The following is a 22,787-nucleotide window of genomic DNA, read 5'->3' as shown; positions in this document are numbered from 1 at the left end:
CCATTTTAGCTGTCTTGCTACTTTTTCAAAAGTGGTAAAAAATGACTTCATGTCTGTCTTCAAATTTGGGAATGAATCTAGTATACTTGACCATAGATAGTGTTTCTGCGGTAAGGAGATAGTGGATGCTACTGGGTAGAGATTTTCCATTGCAGTTTCCAGCTGTCGGGTCTCTCTCTCCCTTTGAGCTGCTAGCTCCATTTCCAATTTTTGAAGCTGTAATTCTCTCTCCCTTTCTCTCCCAAGCTTCTTTTTCTCTCTTTTGAGCTTCTCTTTCCCCCTTCTTTTCTCTGTTCTGAAATTCTAGTTGCATCCTGAGGCTCTAATTTGGCTAAGGAAAGGGATTCGGAGTCAGGGTTGAGGTCCCCATCTACCGGCTCTGTTGGATATGTGAGCTCCAAATGCTCTGCCAGCAACTGAATAAGTTCACTTTTTTTCAATTTTTCAACTCTTCCGAGCTACAGCTTTCAGTTGCTCTGGGCTTAGGGAGACTAATGTTTTGCCATTTTGGCCTCCTTGTTTCACCTACATCTGTGCATCAAAAGCTAGGGAAAAGGAATTTGCTGTGGTAATATCCTGTGTTTTTCGAAAAAAAATCATTCCAGCCACCAAATTTTCCTTTGGGCATCCGGTTGACCCTTTCGTATCAGATTGGGCTTGTGTCTTAAATTTGGACTCTGGTCAAATTTTGTAAGCTCCCAATGTCTGGTGCAGACAGAGGGAGGTCAGTTCAAACAGCACTGTTTTCCTCTTACCACTTGTCTGTAAACAGAAGGTGTTTTTATATTGAAGAATAAGCGGTGCATCTTATTTCCTAACTTCAGTTTTTCTATGATCCAAATTTTATTCATATCCTCACAGCAAACTCGAGGTCGGATTAACTGAGAAGGTTAGTTTATTTCTACATATTAAAAAAAACCATGAAAAGGAAGGAGTCTTCGCAACTTCTCACTCTGTATTTACGGAGTAAAGGGAGGCATGGAGGAAAGTAGGTCTACAGTACAAGGACCACAAGAAAAAAGTTGAATATTAGTTCACATGAGTTCCAAAGTCCCAAAATCAGAATCCAATGAAGAAGTCTTTCATGTAGGCATTCGATCGACTGGCTGGAGACCAGTGGTGTGAGATTCACTTTTTCCGGTGGTATTGATATTGTAAGATGGAGTAGGCACAGAGAGATGGTGTCAGTTCTGTAGATGACACCATCTACAGAACTGACACTCGTAGAGTCTGGTTAGATGGACCAGTATCCAATCTGAACGGAGCTCACTTCTGTGTGGCCTGCCAAATGAGTGTTAAACAGCAAACTGGCTGCATAGTTTAGAAGGGTAACAGTAAACTGTCGAAAAAGCCAGAGTCTTGGGTCATGTGACCTACTTTCCTTCACAGTGACTTCAGCAAAAGATGTTTATCCAGCATTTGGAATTTGCCATTGTTTGCAGGACTATTAATGTCTCAGCCATTATGGGTTGAAGGGGGAGCCATTCATGTTGAGGGTTTGGTGAGGAAGCCACTATCTTAACAGACCCATGGACCCTCCTAGCAAGGTTAGCTTATCAAATGCAAATAGCATTCATGTAGCTCCCTTTGATGTTGGCCTATACAGTCCCAGGTGGTCTATTTGAAACTCCTTTGGCATAATGAGGACACATTCCCAAAACTGAAGAAAATTTTCTTATTCTGGAGACCAGACAGAGGGTCAACCATGTTAATTGTCAAGAGTTAAGTGTTGAGAGGAAATGTAATTTAAAAGTAAGAAATAATGATCAGGGTAAAATTTTTAAAGATATACAAAGTTGGGTTTCTGTATCTATGTCGGAGAAACCCAACATAATATAGAGAACATCTCACAGATAATCAACAATGCTGGTGTTCCTCCATGAGTGTGCAAAACTTGATACTAAATCATTCATTTTTCAGTAGAACCATTGTCAATTGCTTCAGAACAATGATGTGTTACTAGTGTAGAAGGAACATTTAGCTACATTTAGGCCTGAGTAATAATTGTGCATGACATGAAATAAAACTGTTTAAAATAAAAAATTGTGTAACAAAATTGAAGTTTGAAATGAAATAGTTTATTTGATTCCTTATTGTAAAAATATTATTTTATTTAAAATTGTTTATGTTGCCTTTTTAGGATGCCATTTCTCAAAAGTCAGTGGACATTCTGAGTAAGGGTGATGACCAACAGTCTGTGACCAGTGCCGAGAGGAATCCTTCAGATTGGCGCCAAAGCCAGTTTAGTCTTGTATCCAATGTTAGTGATGATGCTACTAAAGCTAAGACACCATCAAGTAAGTTTTTGACAAAGAAATGGAAACGGGGTCTGTCTAACGTTGTAACTTTGACAGTTTTAAATATTGGAATCCCTGTCTAATTTAAAATCATACCTCTTCAAATGTTCTGTGCAGGATATTGAAATCAAAATATGTCCAAACCTTTGCCAATATGTGACAACCTGCTGTAAAGATATGCACGTAATTTTCTGGGCTAATTTTCCTTGCATTTAACTTCTCTCTCAGGTGTAAATTACTTTGCTGCTCAGCTGTTTAGACTTGTACATGAGGAATAGGCAAAAAAAAGAGGAACCATCGGATAGGGGAGAAACAAACTTTGACTAGGTTATAGTAATAAAATCTGCATGCCCCTGAAACTAATGAACTACAATGATAGCTTTTTTCCATAACAATTGATTTACACTCAGTATGCAGCTATTTAAACCAAGGATCACATCATAGAATTTACCTTGTGTTAAGTAATTTATTACTGTTTTCTTAACAATTCACTTGGTTAAATAATCCAGATAGCCAGCAATTATAAGAAACCCATTGCATTTCCAGTTGCCTGAGTTCAAAAACAGAAATGATAATTGATAAAATAAACCTTTCTTCCAGAAATATCAGAGCAGAAGCTATTCGCCGCACTTCTCATTAAATGTGTCGTCCAACTAGAGTTAATTCAGACAATCGACAATATTGTATTCTTTCCTGCAACAAGCAAAAAGGAGGATGCTGAGAACTTGGCTGCAGCTCAGGTATAGGCCAGCAATGTACTCTTCGTGAAGTGAAGTTTTTTAATCAATGTCAAGGTGACTGGAAATTTCATGGTAACTAACCTACAAAAAAAGGAAGTTAAAAAAAATTCACTATCTGTGAACGTTATCTTCTTGGTATATTCTGGGTTAATACAACAGTCTAAAATTCACTTTTATGGAAATTATGTCATCTGAAAGTTTTTATTTTCAAATTATAGCAATAATCTGTAAGTTTAGAAAAAATTGTGCATAGGATTGCACAGGATATGCAGCAGAAAAAGGCCATTCGGCCTAACCTGCATGGATGGCATGGTGGCACAGTGGTTATCACTGCTGCCACACAGCGCCAGGGACCCGGGTTCCATTCCTGGCTTGGGTCACTGCCTGTATAGAGTTTGCACATTTTCCTTGTGTCTGTGTGGGTTTCCACCGGGTGCTCCAGTTTCTTCCCACAGTCTGAAAGACGTGCTGATTAGGTGCATTGGCCATGCTAAGTTCCCCCTCAGTGTACCCGAACAGGTCCACAGTTCTGCCACTTGTCTCCTGATTGCATATTCTCTGATATTATTAGTCTATTATGGAGCACCTTTTTGAAAGCCTTTTGGAAATCCAGATAAACTACATGTATGGTATTAGCACTGTCTACTTTCTCTGTTACCTCCTCAGAAAAAAAATCAATAAGATTGGTCAAGCCAAGATTTTTTCTCTTGTAATCTTTGTTGACTATTCATTTTTATTATTTGAATTCCTAATAGTGATCAAATTTGTTATCCTTATTCTGATCAGGCATTCTATTACCGTTACAAAGCCTTTTAAACACAGGATTAGTGAACAGTTGTGTTGTGAGAACAACATCATTAGCATTCTGAATTATATTTTGTAATTGTACAATCTTGAGTACAACTCCACCATCCTTTAATTTCTAGATTATTTAATATTGAAGCTATTGTGCCTCCAAGTTAAATTTTCTCCAAAGTATGACGAAGGAGAAAGTTTGAGGCCTCTGACCAAGTGGTTTGGGTATACAGTGTCACAAGAGCGGAAGAATAATTTGGGAATGTAGTCACTGGTAGCAACTGACATTACTTTTAAACTCTAACTAAATCATTGGTTCAGCTCAGGTTGTTTCATTATTTTTCTGAGTGAAAATATTTTATGCTATGGTAGAAAATCTTGTACAAAGTGAGGGCTAATCAGGCTAATCAGGCTGCAATGGCTCCTCTCCAAACTCATGGCAAACAGGGTAGAAAATTTATAATCGCTTTTATAAACGGGTTTGATTCAGACCGCTGTAAGAACAGAGGTACAAGTCAGGGATTTGGATGAAGGGACCAAATGTAGGTTAGCTAAATTTTCTGATGACACCAAGATAGGTAGGGAGGTAACTTATCAAGAGGAGGTAAAGAGTCTACAAAGGGAAAAGCATGGCCCAAAGGAGAAAATGCTGGAAAATCTCCGGTATGGCAGCATCTGTATGGAGCGAAAAGAGCTAACGTTTTGAGTCCAGATAATCCTTTGTCAAAGTTGAGCTTTGACAAAGGGTCATCTGGACTCAAAACGTCAGCTCTTTTCTCTCCATACAGATGCTGCCAGACCTGCTGAGATTTTCCAGCATTTTCTCTCTTGGTTTCAGATTCCAGCATCCGCAGTAATTTGCTTTTATCCATGGGTTAAGTGAGTCGGCAAAAATCTGACAGATGGAGTAGAATGTGGGAAAATGTGAACCTGTCCACTTTAGCAGGGAGAATAGAAAAGTAGTACACTATTTAAATGGAGAATGACTGCAGAACCCCGTGGTACAAAGGGACCTGGGTGTCCTGGTACATGAATCAGGACATCCAAAATGCTTCATGGACAATAAAGTACTGTTAAAAGATGGGAAATGAAGGAAGTCAGTTTGTGTGCAGCAACCTCACACGAACAGCAATTTTATGTCACCACCACAACATAGCCTGTAGCAAGCTGCAGCTGTTGATGAACTGCTAGCTATTTGGATTTTGTACCTTTCAACCATTCTACTGGTCAAGTTTTCTGGATAAGAATTTCATGTGCCAGTAACTTATTCAAATTGGCAGTAGGGGGACAACAAATCTGACCTGGAAATTTGGCATGACCTCGTACAGATTTCATGGGATAGCTTTACTACATTTTTGCCACTTTCAGTAAATCGTGGCTCTAGTTTCTACTTCTGTGGGGTGACTTAGTGACTTAGTGTATAATGGAGATGACTTAGAATTCCTACCCTACAGTGCAGAAGGACGCCATTTGGTCCATCGAGTCTGTACCAACTCTCCAACAGAACATCTTACCCAGGCCCACACCTCACCCTATCCCCCATAACCCCATGCATTTATCATGGCTAATCCACCTAACTTGCACATCTTGGGACATTAAGGGGCAATTTAACATGGCAAATCCTCCTAACCCAGATGAAAGATATGAACACTCCAGTCATTGGTACATCTCATTCTTAGTTTGTGTTGCTGTTCAAAGTCTTGCAAAGTGTTGTGTTAATGTGCGAGATCAGTACTAATAAGAGAAAGCACAAATTAATTGCTTTCCTTTACCATTTACAGAGAGATGCAATTGATACTGATGTGCACATTGAAAAACAAGACCAGGGAATGTATCACTACCTAACTTCAAAACAGCTTTTCAAGCTCCTGGACTGCCTACTCGAATCTCATCGATTTGCCAAGTCCTTCAATTCTAACAATGAGCAAAGGACTGCACTATGGAAAGCAGGTGAGTAATGTGTGTCTAATGATTATGCCAAAGTTAGCTATACATGCCCAGCATCGCAGGCACAGTCGAAATGGCTTGTGTCATGAATTTAATTTTGAAAGCAATTATTGTCCAATCTTTGAAAATAAGTATATGATTCAGCATCTCTGGCGCAGTATATTTGCACGATGATATGGTATAATAGTAATAAGCTGTTGGGTTTACTCTCTCATATTTTGTGAAATTAATTTCAATCATATTCAATTCTAATTGTAACAGAATTTAATAGGAGCAGACTATTATATGTAAACCATATGCCCCATTGAGCCTGCTCCAACAATCAATCAAGTCATGAGATTGATTTTTAATATATGCAGTGCATACTTTTCCTGTACAGGAGACATTTAAAAGTGACTGCAATTATAGGCATATGAATTAGCTATATATTTTTGCCCACTAAGACAAACAACGATGACCAAAACGTTTAACACAATTGTAGTACAAGTCATCATTGTGTGTTTTGCAGAAACCCGGGCGGCACGGTAGCACAGTGGTTAACACTGCTGCTTCACAGCTCCAGGGTCCCGGGTTCGATTCCCAGCTCGGGTCACTGTCTGTGTGGAGTTTGCACATTCTCCTCGTGTCTGCGTGGGTTTCCTCCGGGTGCTCCGGTTTCCTCCCACAGTCCAAAGATGTGCGGGTTAGGTTGATTGGCCAGGTTAAAAATTGCCCCTTAGAGTCCTGAGATGCGTAGGTTAGAGGGATTAGCAGGTAAAATATGTGGGGGTAGGGCCTGGGTGGGATTGTGGTCGGTGCGGACTCGATGGGCCGAATGGCCTCCTTCTGCACTGTAGGGTTTCTATGATTTCTATGAATTGTATGTTGAAGGCATCCCGTGACTTAAAATAATCTTGAAAATTAAGATAGAAAATAGAATAACAATCAAGCTACCAAACTTCATATATTGTGGTCCCCCAAAATCCCAGGGACTAGATCGGGCATAAAGTTACATTTACACTGAAAGGAAAATAGGTCAGTCTGGATTTTCATATCTGTCAGAGAAATTTGACAAATCTTTCATGCATGGATGAAGATGAAAATCTACACCACTATATTGAAGGAAGAAGTGCTGAGTATCCTAACTTTCATTAAGGTAGACAAGTCCCCAGGCCAGATGGAATCTATCCCAGGTTACTGCGGGAGGCAAGGGAAGAAATAGCTGGGGCCTTAACAGACATCTTCCTATCTTCTCTGACCACAGGCGAGGTTCCAGAGGACTGGAGAATAGCCAATGTCGTTCCCTTGTTAAAGAAAGGAAGCAGGGTAATTCAGGAAATTATAAGCCAGTGAGCTTGAAGTCCGTGATGGGGAAGCTCTTGGAAAAGATGCTGAAAGACAAGATTTATGCACATCTAGTCGAAAATAGACTAGTTAGTGACAGGCAGAATGGTTTTGTATGGGAAAGTCATGTCTCACCAGCTTGATTGGGTTTTTTGAAGAGGTAACAAAGATAATGGATGAGGGAAGGGCTGTGAATGTAGTTTATATGGACTTCAGTAAGACGTTTGACAAGATCCCACATGGCAGACTGGTACAAAAACTAAAATCACATAGGATTCAGGGTGGGCTGGCTAGATGGATACGGAACTGGCTTGGTTATAGGAGACAATGAGTAGCGGTGGAAGGGTATTTTTCAGCATGGAGATCTGTAGCTAATGGTGTTCTGCAGGGATCAGTGCTGGGACCTCTGTTGTTTGTAGTATATATAAATGATCTGGAGGAAAATGTGGGGGCTCTGATTAGTACGTTTGTGGATGACACGAGGATTGGTGGAGTTGCTAATAGTGCCGAGAATTATCAGAGGATACTACACGACATAGATAGATTGGAGACTTGGGCACAGAAATGGCAGATGGAGTTTAATCCGGACAAATGCGAGGTGATGCATTTTGAAGGATCAAATTTAGGTGTGAATTATACTGTAAATGGCAGAACCCTTAGGAACATTAACATACAGAGGGATTTTGGCGTGCAGTTCCACTGTTCCCTAAAAGTGGCAACACAGGTGGCCAAGGTGATTAAGAAGGTATATGGCATACTTGCCTTCATCAGTCAGATCATTGAGTACAAGAGTTGGAAAATCATGCAGCGATATAAAACCTTGGTTAGGCCACATTTGTAATATTGCATGCAGTTCTGGTCACTGCACTACCAGAAGGATGTGGAAGATTTGGAGAGTGCAAAGAAGATTCACCAGGTCTTCAAAGTTTTGGTAGGGGAACATGTGGCAAATAGTGACCACAATTCTGTTAGCTTTAGGATAGTGATGGAAAAGGATGAGTGGTGTCCCAAGGGTAAGGTGTTGGATTGGGGGAAGGCTAACTTTATTGGGATCAGGCAGAAATTGGCAGCTCTTGATTGGGAGAGGCTGTTTGAGGGTAAATCCACATCTGGTATGTGGCAGTCTTTTAAGGAACGGTTGTTAGGGCTACAGGACAAGCATGTGCCTGTAAAAAAGAAGGATAGGAAGGGTAGGATTAGAGAACCGTGGATAACCAGGGAAATTGAGGGACTGGTCAAAAAGAAAAGAGAGGCGTATGTTAGGTCCAAGCAGCTAAAAACGGAGGGAGCTCTGGAGGAGTACAAAGAAAGTAGGAAAGTACTCAAACGGGGAATTAGAAGAGCAAAAAGGGGTCACGAAATGTTCTTGGCAGACAGGATTAAGGAGAATCCCAAGGCATTTTATTCATACGTTAGGAACAAAAGGGTTGTTAGGGAAAAAATCGGACCTCTCAGGGACAAAAGTGGGGACTTATGCTTGGAGCCCAAAGAAGTAGGGGAGATCCTAAATGAATACTTTGCGTCGGTATTCACAAAGGAGAGGGATGTGTTGTCTGGGAGTGTCTCTGAGGGGAGTGTTGAACCGTTGGAGAAAATCTCCATTACAAAGGAGGAAGTGTTAGGTTTGTTAGAGAATATAAAGACTGACAAATCCCCAGGGCCTGATGGAATCTATCCAAGGCTGCTCAGGGAGACGAGAGGTGAAATCGTTGGGCCTCTGACGCAAATCTTTGTCTCGTCACTGGACGCAGGTGAGGTCCCAGAGGATTGGAGGATAGCCAATGTGGTCCCGTTATTTAAGAAGGGTAGGAAGGATAACCCGGGTAATTATAGGCCGGTGAGCTTGACGTCCGTGGTGGGGAAGTTGTTGGAGAAGATTCTTAGAGATAGGATGTATGCGCATTTAGAAAGGAATAAACTCATTAACAATAGTCAGCATGGTTTTGTGAGAGGGAGGTCATGCCTCACTAACCTGGTGGTGTTTTTTGAAGAAGTGACCAAAATGGTTGACGAAGTGACCAAAATGGTTGACGAAGGAAGGGCCGTGGATGTTGTCTATCTGGACTTTAGTAAAGCGTTGGACAAAGTCCCTCATGGTAGGCTAGTGAAAAAGGTTGGATCCCATGGGATAAAGGGGGAGGTGGCTAGATGGGTGGAGAACTGGCTTGGTCATAGAAGACAGAGGGTGGTAGTGGAAGGGTCTTTTTCCGGCTGGAGGCCTGTGACTAGTGGTGTACCGCAGGGCTCTGTATTGGGACCTCTGCTGTTTGTGATTTATATAAATGATCTGGAAGAAGGAGTAACTGGGGTGATCAGTAAGTTTGCGGACGACACAAAACTGGCAGGACTTGCAGATAGTGAGGAACATTGTCAGAGGCTACAGAAGGATATAGATAGGCTGGAAATTTGGGCAAGGAAATGGCAGATGGAGTTCAATCCTGATAAATGCGAAGTGATGCATTTTGGTGGGAATAATGTAGGGAGGAGCTACACGATAAATGGAAGAACCATAAAGGGTGTAGAGACGCAGAGGGACCTGGGTGTGCAAGTCCACAGATCTTTGAAGGTGACGTCACAGGTGGAGAAGGTGGTGAAGAAGGCATATGGCATGCTTGCCTTTATAGGACGGGGCATAGAGTATAAAAGTTGGGGTCTGATGTTGCAGATGTATAGAACGTTGGTTCGGCCGCATTTGGAATACTGCGTCCAGTTCTGGTCGCCACACTACCAGAAGGACGTGGAGGCTTTGGAGAGAGTACAGAGGAGGTTTACCAGGATGTTGCCTGGTATGGAGGGGCTTGGTTATGAGGAGAGATTGGGGAAACTGGGGTTGTTCTCCTTGGAAAGATGGAGGATGAGGGGAGACTTAATAGAGGTGTATAAAATTATGAAAGGCATAGATAGGGTGAACGGTGGGAAGCTTTTCCCCGGGTCGGTGGTGACGTTCACGAGGGGTCATAGGTTCAAGGTGAAGGGGGGGAGGTTTAACACAGATATCAGAAGGACATATTTTACACACAGGGTCGTGGGGGCCTGGAATGTGTTGCCGGGCAAGGTGGTGGAGGCGGACACACTGGGAACGTTTAAGACTTATCTAGACAGCTATATGAACGGAGTGGGAATGGAGGGATACAAAAGAGTGGTCTAGTTTGGACCAGGGAGCGGCGCGGGCTAATTGTTCTTTGTTTCTCGTTTCAAGGCTTCATTCTATGATCATCTTGCTGGTGCCAGTACAGAGCGAGACTGCGGATAGTTGGGAACCTGTCTCGGGGGCAGGGAATTCAGATGGTGTTCGTGGAAGTGGAAATGAATAGGGTTGGGAAGCATTTTCCGATCAGGGCCAGTGTGATCTCCTGGACTCGTTTCGATCGCCTCAGGGGGTCGGAGAGGAATTTCCCAGATTTTTTTCCCCCATATTGGCCCTGGGGTTTTCACTCTGGGTTTTCGCCTCTCCCTGGAGATCACATGGTCTGGAATGGGGGGGTGGGGGTGAGTTAATAGGTTGTGATGAACAAAGCATCGCAGCTGTGAGGGACAGCTCGGTGGATAGGATATTAGTATGTAGATAGGCTGGAAAATTGGGCGGGGATCCTGGATTCAGGACTCAATCCTGGACCGGGGAGCGGCGCGGGCTTGGAGGGCCGAAGGGCCTGTTCCTGTGCTGTATTGTTCTTTGTTCTTGTTTGTTGCCTGGTGTTGGCTATGAGGAGAGGTTGAATAAACTAGGATCGTTTTCACTGGAAAGACGGAGGCTGAGGGGAGAACTGATAGAGGTCTTCAAGATTGAGAGGCACATACAGGGTGGATAGTCAGAGGCTTCTTCCAAGGATGGAAGTGTCAATTTCAAGGGGGCACAGGTTCAAGATGAGAGGGGGAAAGTTTAAGGAGATGTGTGGGGGAAGTTTTTCACACAGAGACTGGTGGGTGCCTGGAACGCGTTGCTTCCAGGCACAAATGTTGCTAATGTGCCTGGAAGCAGGCACATTAGCAACATTTAAGAGGCATCTGGATGGGTATGTGAATAGGGAGAGAATAGAGGGATATGGACCGAGTAAGGGCAAAAGGTTTTTTCTTTAGTTTGGTTTGGGCATCATGATCGACACAGGCTTGGAGGGTCATAGGGCCTATTCCTGTGCTGTACGTTTCTTTGTTCTTTGTTCTATATCCTCTGACTTACCATGAGCAATGTCATGGAAGATCCCAGCTATTTAAAATAATCTTTGGTGGATTTACAAGCAATTGCCTTAATTTTAGATCGAGATGACAATTATAATCTGCTCAAACCTGATTTTATAATCATTTGTTGCTGCCTCTAAGCACATATATGGTGTTTCATCTAAATGCATAAACTTATAAATAAATGCATAAATACCTTGAAACTTATTCAACCTCGATCTTGAGCAGTTTCTAACCGAGTTAATAGCTGCCTTGTAATGAAAAGTAGTGTGAAGGTCTACTTCACAGGCTTGACAGAGTACATCTTTGACACAATAGTTAACTCGGGAATTTGTGTTGAACAGTGCTACAAATTAGGTGACTACTTGGAACTGGTTATCTGATCTGCAGGGTCTGTCTCAAGTGTTTGGAATTCTCATTTGTATAAAAATAGGAGGCTTTTGCTCACAGGTGGAGTAGGTAGCATTTAAACTAACTTGACAGAGTACTGCTTCGTCAGAGTACTTAACTTGGGAATTTGGTGAATGAGGGAATTCTAGGAATGAAGGGAGAGGTGCTGATCTGATCTTTTATAAAGACCAGGTGTAGCCCGAGAGGGGAAGCAAGAGACAGGAGCACCTGAAAGCTGAAGTCTTAGCTAAGCAGCTAGGTGGTTGGCAAGTGGGACAGCAGTTTAAACTAGCACCGTGAGATATGCGTATTGTTTTCAATTTATAGCTTAACTAACTAAAGTACTTAATATAAATAATCATTGAGTATTTAAAAACTAAAAGCCTTATTTGGTTAAAAAAAATAGAGATGGCAGTTGATTTTTCAACTGTGGGAGCCGATGGATATCAGTGTGATTCACAACAAGCACATCTGCAATATCTACAGCTTAAGGATTCAACTCAGAGTTGATGAGCAAGAGTCCAAGCTTTGGACATTAATGCACCAGGGAAGGAGAAAGTTGCCTGGACACTTTATTACAGGAGAAAGTCACAAAAGAACTTCAGATTTGGTTGATGGGCAGGGACAACGGTATGACCACGAGTGTCACAGGTATGAGGATCCAGAAGGGACCACTGGAAGAGATTTTGTCATGCACTTATCCAACTGTTACAAGGTTCTTGTAGCCTGTGTGAATGAAAGCAAGAACCCTCACTAAGATGATACTCACCAAGACATCCAAGACCTGTGAAACCATCTTTGTAATTTGTCAGGGTCTGTTCTGTAGTCAACGGCTGTTGAAACACCAAGTCGTCTCTGGTATGTGTAGGGTTACCAGTCCAAGCTCTTGACTCATTTCAGCTGAGTTGAGGAGATTTTGTTGAGTGTCTTCTATCTGGAACTGTAGTTCTTCCTTCTTTCTGTTGCGTTGGGCTCTCGGATTAGCTTGTCCTCTTTGGATGAGCATCATTGCATCATACAGTCTCTTTATCTCTGACGGATTCATTTTGGGTTCCTTGAACAACTTCACACAGATCTATGAAGCCCATAATGTTGCACATAGCTCTAGTGTCTATCTGACATTTCACATTAACTTGTGCTCTTCTTATGCAGTCATCATTCCAATAGTCACAAACCATTTTTTACTTTGAGACTTAATGGTGCCAACCTATTCCAGGGCATAGAGTGATTTGTCAGAATCATCGTCCAACATCTCTCCAACAACCATTTTTGAATGCTTGTTTTTATTCTTTCCAGCAAAATAGTTCACTTTCATGCAGTTAGAGGAGTATTTTTCCCATACTGGGCATGCTTTCTTTTATTTCTTGTGATATCCTCCACAATAGTTACATCCAGTACTTTGGCCTTGATATTTCCACTGGCCTTTTTGTAAATTGTTCTTCCTTTTCTCCATTGTCTTGTGATTGGAAGGCCTAGACTGCCTCTCAGCAACTCCCTCCCTAAAAGCACTGTGGGTGTACCTATACCCCATAGACTTCTGTGGTTCAAGAAGGCAGCTCTCTACCATGTTCTTGAGGACAATTAGAGATAGGAAATAAATAACTGCCTAGCCAATGGCTCCCACATACCATGAAATTTTTAAAAAGCTTCATCAGTACTCGTCAGCTGATGATTCACCACCTCAGAGCTTCTGCAAATGTCAATAGCCTTCTTCACAGTAAGTCTCTCTTCTCAGTAGACATGCTGTCACGGCAGGGTCTCTTGTCCCTAAGACAAGCCTATCTTTAATCATCCTTCAGTTGTCCAAGCTCTCAGGATTCAGCTAGATATCTTGAGAACAGTTACCTACTGATCAGTATCCCCCTCTTCTTGACTTCTGTTGCTAAACACATAGTGTTCATAAATAAAGTTAGTAGTGGGTTCAAAGTGAGTCTTCAAGGCCTCCAATATTTCATAAGTCTGGCTTTTCTTTCCTCAGTGTGTTCCGGAGGACAATACAGCTTGTAACACTCCCCAACATTGATCATAGAGTTGCTGCTAATATTTGCTCACGTTTCTTGTTCAACTCTGCAGCAACCTCATAATTCTGCCAATGAGACAGGAAGAATTTCCAATTCCTTTTAAACCCCATCAAAGCAGGTACTGGAATGTCCAAAGCCATGTGGACTTAACCAGCAGACAATTTCCTGTACAAAGTTGCAGACTAAAACATCAATTATTGTCTTCTGTTCGTTTTGCAACTGGCGCTCTCGCAACTATCAAAATCCACTCAGTTATCTGTACACTCCTGACACCATGTTCCATTTGGCAAGTAAAACAGCTACAGCCCTAAAGCCCTTATTCACGAAAGATGAGAGAGGTCACATGACTGGCAAGCCACAATGCATAAAAGCATTTCTGTAAACACTCAGCGAGATGGAAGTCCTTAATAAAAAAAATTTAACTTTAAAATTGCACAGCATCAACCAGGCAAGGAAAAGCCTCGAGAACTGACCTTTGTAAAATAAACATTGAACATTGGTATGATGCACAAGTTAATTGCGATTAATTGGAAATTACTGCAACTGATATTCTTTTCAGAACTTTTTGATTGGCATGTTCAGAAGTTTTGTTTAAAACCAGTGTTTCTTTTTCCTCTATCCATGCAGGATTCAAAGGTAAATCAAAGCCTAATCTTTTGAAACAAGAAACCAGTAGTGTTGCTTGTGGCCTGCGAATTTTATTCCGAATGTATACAGATAAAAATCGTCGTGATGCTTGGATGGAAGTTCAGCAGCGATTACTAAAGTAAGTAGCAATTCCTGTGACTGTAATTGGAAAGCACAGCTGTCAACATTGAGGCTTGTTATCCTGATGAAAGAACTTTGAAAACTAATGGGAACGAGGGGAGATCATCAAACCTGAAGTTTTATTTTTAATATCCTTAAGATAATGTATTTTCAATTTTCAGGCTTGCTTTATTTTGTTGAGGTTTTGGTTTGTGGGATGATTGATGTAATATTTTTGGTCAAATTGTAACTATAGGTTGATCAGCGGCTGAAAGAGGATATTTTAATATTTTTATCTCCCCTTCCGATGCTGATCGCTTGTTTTATGTTTTTAGAATTTTCCGTCCTTTCAAATGTCTTCATTTTTTTGCTTTAATTTGATGTTTCCAGCGATGATTTCTCTGCTGGGACTGGTTTCATCGTCCCAAAGAAAACCTCTATCTTTCACAGTGCAGGTACACATCAGTGGTGAAGACACAAGCTCATTGCATCTTATCTAAATACTCCTCTGTGATTGTCCTTCTCAGGCATGCCTTTGTCACTTTCAGGCTTAACTGTTCCAACGACCTCCTAGTTGGTCCCCCATCTTCCATTCTTTCTAAACTTCAATTTGCCCCAAATTCTGTTGCCAGTATTCTATCTCTCATCAAGTTCTATTCACTCGTCACTGATATCCTACACTGGCTGCTGGTCTCTTCCAATTTAAAATTCTTCCCTTCATGTTTAAATCCCTTCATGACTTTGATTCCAGAGATGAAGGGGTTAGCTTATGAGGAGAGATTGAGTAGACTGGGCCTGTACTCATTGGAGTTTAGAAGGTTGAGTGGAGATCTTATAGAGACATATAAGATAATGAAGGGGCTCGACAGGGTAGAAGCAGCGAGGTTATTTCCACTTACAATGGAAACAAGAACTATGGGGCATAGCCTCAAAATACAGGGGAGTCAATTTAGAACAGAGTTGAGGAGGAACTTCTTCTCCCAGAGGGTAGTGAATCTTTGGAATTCTTTGCCCAATGAAGCAGTAGAGGCTACCTCGTTAAATATGTTTAAGTCACAGATAGATTTCTAACCATTAAGGGAATTAAGGGTTATGGGGAGTGGGCGGGTAAGTGGAACTGAACCCACTATCAGATCAGCCATGATCTTATTGAATGGCGGAGCAGGCTTGAGGGGCTAGATGGCCTACTCCTGCTCCTATTTCTTATGTTCTTCTTATGCCCCTACCTATTTCTGTAACATTGCCTAATCTAACAACTTTCCATTCCTCCAACTCTGTGCTCTTGTACATGTCCTTTCACCCCACTATCCGACTCTATAAGTTCCATACTCTGGAATTCCCTTCATGTACTTTTGTGTTTTCATCTCCCCCATCCAAATTTATCCATAAACCAACTGCATAGACCACTCCTTACCATCTCCTTTAGCTCCGTGTCCATTTTGTCTGATTATGCTTCCGTGAAGCACCTGACACTTTCTACATTGAAGGCTCTCAATAAATGTAGATGTCACTAGGCCCTGTGTATATAAAGATTGTTCTGTTATTTTCCTCATCATTTCTACTGCCAATTTATTTATACACAGTATCCCTAACAGTACAAACTAAAACCATATTTCATTTTCCTTTTGCTACCTGCCAAAGCTTAAGACACAAAATACCCTACCCAATATGGCGGAAGGGCTTTTAGATGGGCATAATCATCCGAGCCAACTCTCTCTCTCCCTTGCTCGCTCGCTTGCTGGTGGCAAGCTATGCAATCAGGGTGAATAATCCTTTATGCACTTACCCCACCTTTTGTTGGATGACTCGTCATGATTTTCACCTTTGCTTCTCTTCCCTCCCTCAAGTCACAATCTCCAAGGAGAGGCAAAAAACTAACACAACTTATTGGTAAACCTCTGTGGAAAAACTCAACTCCAAGTCACCAAAGACCAGCAAAGGTCCAGAAGACCCCAACTGATCATTAGTCGGTTTGCCTTATATCACCCCAAATCTTAATTTAGTTCTGCAAAATCTTGTTTCCCAAAAATGTGCTTTCACCTGGGAGGGCTGCAAAAATTCAGCCCTCACTTCACACATCCAACCGTACTCCCTATTTTCACAGTTTAAATGAATAATCTCCAGTTACAACTGGCCCCATCACCTCAAATAATCTACCTGAATGTTATCGATCCCTTCACACTTGAATATCTGTCACTTCCATCCGCCTTTTTTTCACACCTGCCCTTGTTGTACTGTATCCCTTTGCCTTCAATATATCAAGTCTATAACTGCATATTTAGCTACATTGAAGGATATTTGCTAATATTTGACCCATTTTTCCAATCTATCTAAATCTAGTTTTGGACAACAAACATTTCTTTGTTGAGCTCAATTTGTAGACCCAAAGAGAGTTTTAGGTTTACAACTGCATTCTATATATGTTTTTAAATATAGTGTTCTGATGTTGTGTATTATAACTGATACCAGCAATTTTTTTTTAATAGTGTTTGCAGTGAAGCTCTCAGCTACTTCCTGACACTTACCTCAGAAAGTCACCGGGAAGCCTGGACCAATCTTCTACTCCTTTTTTTAACTAAAGTTCTTAAAATAAATGATGAAAGGGTAAGAATCAGAATTAAAATGCCTATTTATGCATGCATTAGAGTGTCACTGATCACATGCAAGTTATTCATTTTTTAAATATATATTAGCATTAGAATCAGCTTTAGAATTTTAAAAAATTGACTCTGACTACACGTCATAACTCTCTTGTCCTCAATTTTAACTTTTGGTTTCCTTTTGAAAGAATCTACAAGTCTAAATTACAGCTTGCAATAATTTCTTCAAAAATACCTTTAGCTGAGGCCTTCTGAATTTTGAAAACATATCTGTTATAAGCAGTTTCAAACACTATTAAACTTGCAGCATTACATTTTTGGCATTTGATTTGTAGCATGCAATTTTTTATCAACCTGTAATTAAACTTGCTTCTTCAAGCTATGTCTTGATTGTAAATGATATTATTGGAGCTCACTTGTGATCTTCCCCTCTGCACTGAAATGTGTCAGAGAATTCTGACTCACTTAAATATGTGTCAAAAATCAGTGCAGCAGATTGATCCTGTTATATAGTATAAATTGACCAAATAGATATCAGGCCCCTTTCAGGATTTAGGCCAGAGAAGTGAGGCTATTCCTCTGGGGGGAAAGGCTGATGTTTAAGCATAACATGGACTTTAGAACTTGAGGCACACTTTCTTGTAAGTTGAACAATTGAAAGACAAATTTTTAAATTGGGATAGGATTTTTCCTTCTACAAAATTTGTAAGCTTTTATTTTAATCTCCAGTTATTTCCAAGACTTTGATCTCACATATATTACCTTCCAATTATTTAACTTACAAGAAAGTCCATGTTTTGCTGAAACATCAACCTTTCCTATTAGGAATAGAGGAATAATTGTGAATCATGGAGAGAGAAGGTAAGTACCAGAGAGAATCATTGTTACTTCCTGAGCCATTTTTGATGTATTAGCGTCATGATTTATATGTTTTGTGCTAACATCAGGCTTTAATCTAGGTCAGTTATATTCAGCTGTCTCATAAAATAATCCAATCACAGTCCCAAAATGACAAGAGAAAAATCCAATATTCCTCCCTAATGAAGTAGAATTTGTATTATTTATTTATAATTTGGTCATGCTAAATTGCCCCTTAGTGTCAGGGGGGTTAGTCGGGTAAGTATGTGGGGTTATGGGGAGAGGGCCTGGGTGGAATTGTTGTTGGTGCAGGCTCAATGGGCCAAATGGCGGCCTCCTGCATTGTAGGGATTTTATGATTCTAGCCACCAAAAATCAGTGGCTTTAACTAATACGCACAGTGAATCTATATTTCACAACTGTAATAGAATTGTGAATTATTGACACATTTAACAAATGTTGTTCTCAACATCATTTACCTGCAGACCATTATTTAAAATGTAAATTGATCACTGGATTTGTTGAAACCATGCAGAAACTGTTTTGGTTAGGCGCTTTTAAGAATTCTCAATCAAAGATTACAATCCGGCTATTTACTAAGGTAATTGACATGACAGCAAATAGCCCCATTGAGGAAGAAAGTGGACCAGAATAGTGAATTATTCTAAAAGCAAAATACAGAGGATGCTAGAAATCTGAAATAAAAATAGAAAATGCTGGAAAATTCATCAGGTCTGACAGTATCTGTAGTTATCAACATTTTGGGTCCAGTGGGACTCCTTTGGAACTGAAGTCGTCACGTTGAACTTGAAATGTTAACTCGTTTCTCTTTCCACAGATCCTGCCAGACCTGCTGGGTTTTTCCAGCATTTTCTGTTTTTAGTCAGTTATTTTATTCATTTCCAATTATTCACTTCAGTTCAGCCAATAACCACCCAATTTAACATTCCGTTCCTTTTGATATCTTTGGATTCTCCTCTTCAGAATCAATGCAATCGATCTAATTAATGGACGATATACATGAGAAAAGTCAAAAATGAATAATACCACTCGTTTCCAGTTATTTATTTTTTGAACTTTTGCTTGAACAAATAATCTTTTCAAAAATTTTTTAATGGATATGTCTCTGACGAGACTAAATTTGAAATAATAATTTTCAACATTGGCTTGCGAATCACTTGCTTAATTTTGAAGATGAAGCTCATTTATTCCCACAATGTTTTGATGCCACAGTTTGCTTTGTCAGAGTGAGGTATATGCTGCTAATTGCTTAAAAAATGAATTTCTGTCAGAAGTGCGAAACAGGAAAGGGGAAGAAAACTGTAAATGTTGAAAATAAGCAGTGGGTCAGGTAGCACCTGTAGAGTGAACAGGCAAGTTTATATATCGGATGCAGACCCATGTAATGATATAGGCAGTTTTTTTCAATATTCTAATTAGCTATCATTTGTCTGCTTTCTTTACAGTTCAAGGCCCATGCATCAAAGTACTACCCCCTTTTGTGTGAAATTATGCAATTTAATCTGATTCCTGAATTGAGAGCTGTTCTACGCAAATTTTATCTCCGCATTGGTATAGTCTTTAAGATATCTCATCCTTCAGACCAAGAGCATGGATCCACCAAGCAGTAATGATGACTGACATCTTAGCTAAGGCATTCTGTTTATAAATCTGAAAAGGACCAGGCTGCAGTTGGCTACTTTGACTTACTCACTCCTGCCTCGATCCTTTCTTGATCTTTTTGTAAAGGATGGTGCTTTAACTCTGTTGGTTTGTAACCTGCCTAAAAGATGCAGATGAGTGAACTGTAATCTTAGTTTAAAATGCTCTATTCCATTGAATTAATTATCTGAATGATTCAAGGCAAACATTGAGTGCTGACACGTGCTGAGCATGGTTTTGGCATTTCATGGTTTGGTCACACTTTGAAATGCAGTTTGGTGTGGAGAAGAATGCGGTGACTCAAACTCAAACATGGACAGGATGCAGTGCATATTGTACAGTAGAGAAAATATTTAAATGAGTACTGTAGTTTAAACTTCTGGGCAGAAGAATTTGACACCATGAGTAATATATATGCTATAAGGGAAATCTAATCGTGTAGCATCTTACAGGCAGGTTGGAAGATATAATTAAATTGCAATTGTTACAGATACTAGGAAAGATCAGTTGAACGTAACTATGTTTTTGTTTGCACAACTCATGACCATTAAAGATACAATGACCATCCTTCTGTGAAATCTGTTGTACAGAGATACAAATCTGTAAAATACAATATTAACACTATGTAATTCTTCCAGAATGGGTTTCTTTTATTTCAATATTTTATGTTGATTTGTTGCAGTCACAGCTACTCTATTGTTCATTGTGTGCACTGGGTTGTTTTGCTTTTGACTTTGTGATTTATTTTTAAATTTTCTTTAACGTTGCTCATGCAGTTGTGATGGAACCTGGGATGTATGGACAATTATTAGAGGAAAGAGGCACTAAGACCATTGTGTTAATGTAATTAGCGGAATGGTTACCCTGTCAATAAAGGTAAGTTTTCCCCTAACTGTATATTGCAGACTAGGGCCTATTATTAAAAAAAAAGGATTGATCTTGTCAACTGGAACTAGAATCACTGCAGGTTGATCTGAGGTGCATCTGCACTGACATAAAACTGTCTCCATGTTTGATGTAGGTTCTACTGTCTGTGTATAAAATTTGATGTTAAATTAAATATATGAATAATGAATCAGTTTAGGGTTGGGATAATGAAATATACTGAAATCTAATTATTAAGAAGCTGTGAACTGGGCTTTAATGAAAAAGATATGGATACACAGAGTTCCAAGCATTCCTAGTCACTGTGGATGTAGAAAATAAATATTTGGAGAAGGTTAAAATGTATATGGTACAGACATGTAAAGTTTTCTATGTAAAAATATGTACAACTTTCTGTACAATATTGGTTATCATCTGGCATACTCTAATCAGGTCATGGCTCAATAAAGTTTTTGAACTCTCTTTTACCAGTGCAGTCCCTCTTTGATTACCAGTATCCAGATTGGTTGTTTGGTTAATTTTAAGCAGGCAAAGATTTGTTACTACCTGATCATAGAATCATAGAAACCCTACAGTGCAGAAGGAGGCCATTCGGCCCATCGAGTCTGCACCGACCACAATCCCACCCAGGCCCTATCGCCACATATTTACCCGCTAATCCCTCTAACCTACACATCTCAGGACTCCAAGGGGCAATTTTTAACCTGGCCAATCAACCTAACCTGCACATCTTTGGATATGCTACATATCAATGCTGGACAAGTCAGATCCTGGAGTGTAACCTGGCTTGAGCGATCTTAACATCTTTTTAGAAACCATGGTGGTAAGTTACTGAGCAAATTCACAGGAGTCTGCTAATGAACTTTTAACATGAAGAGTGAAATATTTATTAAATGAGAGAAAATGAGCTTTATTACACTAGACAAAATGATTGGAAAGATCTCAACACAAACACAAGAATTCACACTATTCTGTTAGCCCAGTAATATCTTTACCGAAACGTAAACGAGTAAAGTGTTATCACTAACTTGTCACACAAAGATTCCTCACTTGGAACTGGCACAGTTGCAAACTGTATTCTTCCAATAAATTCCTGAGCATTCACTTGATGCTTTTCACCTAACTCCCATTTCTCCATAAGAATCCCCCCCAAAAAACACTCTAAACTCAGTCTTCCAGAAGCATCCCTGCTAAACTGATCACTTTACTGTGTTCTATAACTGACTATTCAACCAACAACTTTCCCGATAGCCTTGTAATGTTTTCTTCTCACAGAACTTAAAATCCCTGTCTTCACTCTGACACATGCTGAACACACACTTTTGTCTTTTTTCTCTGTGTCCCTGGACCACAGTCCATAGGCAACAATATTTTTTTTTACTTTGTGCTTTCCTCTTCTCAATCACTAAACTTTTAACACATCTCTTTACCTTCAGGAGTTATAGAACCTCAGTAAAACTGTATTTATACAAACAAACCCAGAAGACCTGACCTTTCAGTCAGCGGCACATTCAGGCTATCAGGTATCAAGACACTCAAACAACCTTTCATGAAACTGAAACCATCTTTGCCTTTTTAATACTTGAATATATATGTATAAAATAATATATACATGTGCTCAAAACATGGTTTACAACTACCAGGTTTATAAGATTATTATAGTAAGTAGTTTCACCAACACCAGGTTAAAGTCCAACAGGTTTATTTGGTAGCACGAGCTTTCGGAGCACTGAGGCACTCACCTGTTGAAGGAGCAGCGCTCCGAAAGCTCATGCTACCAAAAAAAACTTGTTGGACTTTAACCTGCTGTTGTGAGACTGCTTACTGTGCCTACCCCAGTCCAACGCCGGCAACTCCACATCATTAAGATTATTATGGTATGGTAAGCTTACTTATCCTCATCTCCACCAATCCACCTGTCACAGATGCACATATCAGTATTAGTAGGAGTGACCAACGCACTTTCCTTGTGGAAATGAAGTTCTGCCATCATACTGAGGACATATTCTGTCATGTTGGGTGACACACTACTGTGCTAAATGGGATAGATACAGAGCAGATCTGGCAAGTGAAAACTGGGCATCCCTGTTGTACTGTGGACCATCAGAAGCAGCAGAATTGTATTCCGACACAGATCAAAACTTTGCAATAGTAACACATGCAGTTGTGAATGGCATTTATTATGCATATGGTGTCGTTCTCTTTAAGACAGTACAGCAGAAGTGGATTACCTGACTTGAGGGACCAATTGGAACTGAGTAAGTGATCACCCCAGAGGGTGGAGTCATCTCTCAGTCAGAATCTTTTTTCAGCCATGTAGTTAACGTCCTAAAGACTGGAGCTCTG

At 40.3% G+C, this 22,787-nt stretch overlaps 1 protein-coding gene across 6 annotated transcripts in view; it reads left to right on the top strand.

The window, feature by feature from the left end:
• The window catches only part of arfgef1 (ADP-ribosylation factor guanine nucleotide-exchange factor 1 (brefeldin A-inhibited)), a 226,935-nt gene extending 206,028 nt beyond the window's left edge, over positions 1–20,907 (top strand). For 5 of the 6 annotated variants that reach the window (XM_078216289.1, XM_078216286.1, XM_078216288.1 and 2 more), the window contains 6 exons: positions 2,141–2,297; positions 2,898–3,037; positions 5,614–5,782; positions 14,317–14,455; positions 16,923–17,040; positions 19,361–20,907. In XM_078216289.1, the coding sequence (XP_078072415.1) occupies positions 2,141–2,297; positions 2,898–3,037; positions 5,614–5,782; positions 14,317–14,455; positions 16,923–17,040; positions 19,361–19,525 (888 nt within the window). In that variant the 3' untranslated portion in view covers positions 19,526–20,907. Of the gene's footprint in view, positions 1–2,140; positions 2,298–2,897; positions 3,038–5,613; positions 5,792–14,316; positions 14,456–16,922; positions 17,041–19,360 lie in introns of all 6 variants that reach the window. The other variant, XR_013498335.1, reaches the window with a different exon arrangement.
• Positions 20,908–22,787: the final 1,880 nt, after the last annotated feature.

This window comes from Mustelus asterias, chromosome 7, assembly GCF_964213995.1.
Source record: "Mustelus asterias chromosome 7, sMusAst1.hap1.1, whole genome shotgun sequence".
NCBI lineage: Eukaryota > Metazoa > Chordata > Chondrichthyes > Carcharhiniformes > Triakidae > Mustelus > Mustelus asterias.
This window is presented reverse-complemented; position numbering and strand designations above follow the sequence as displayed.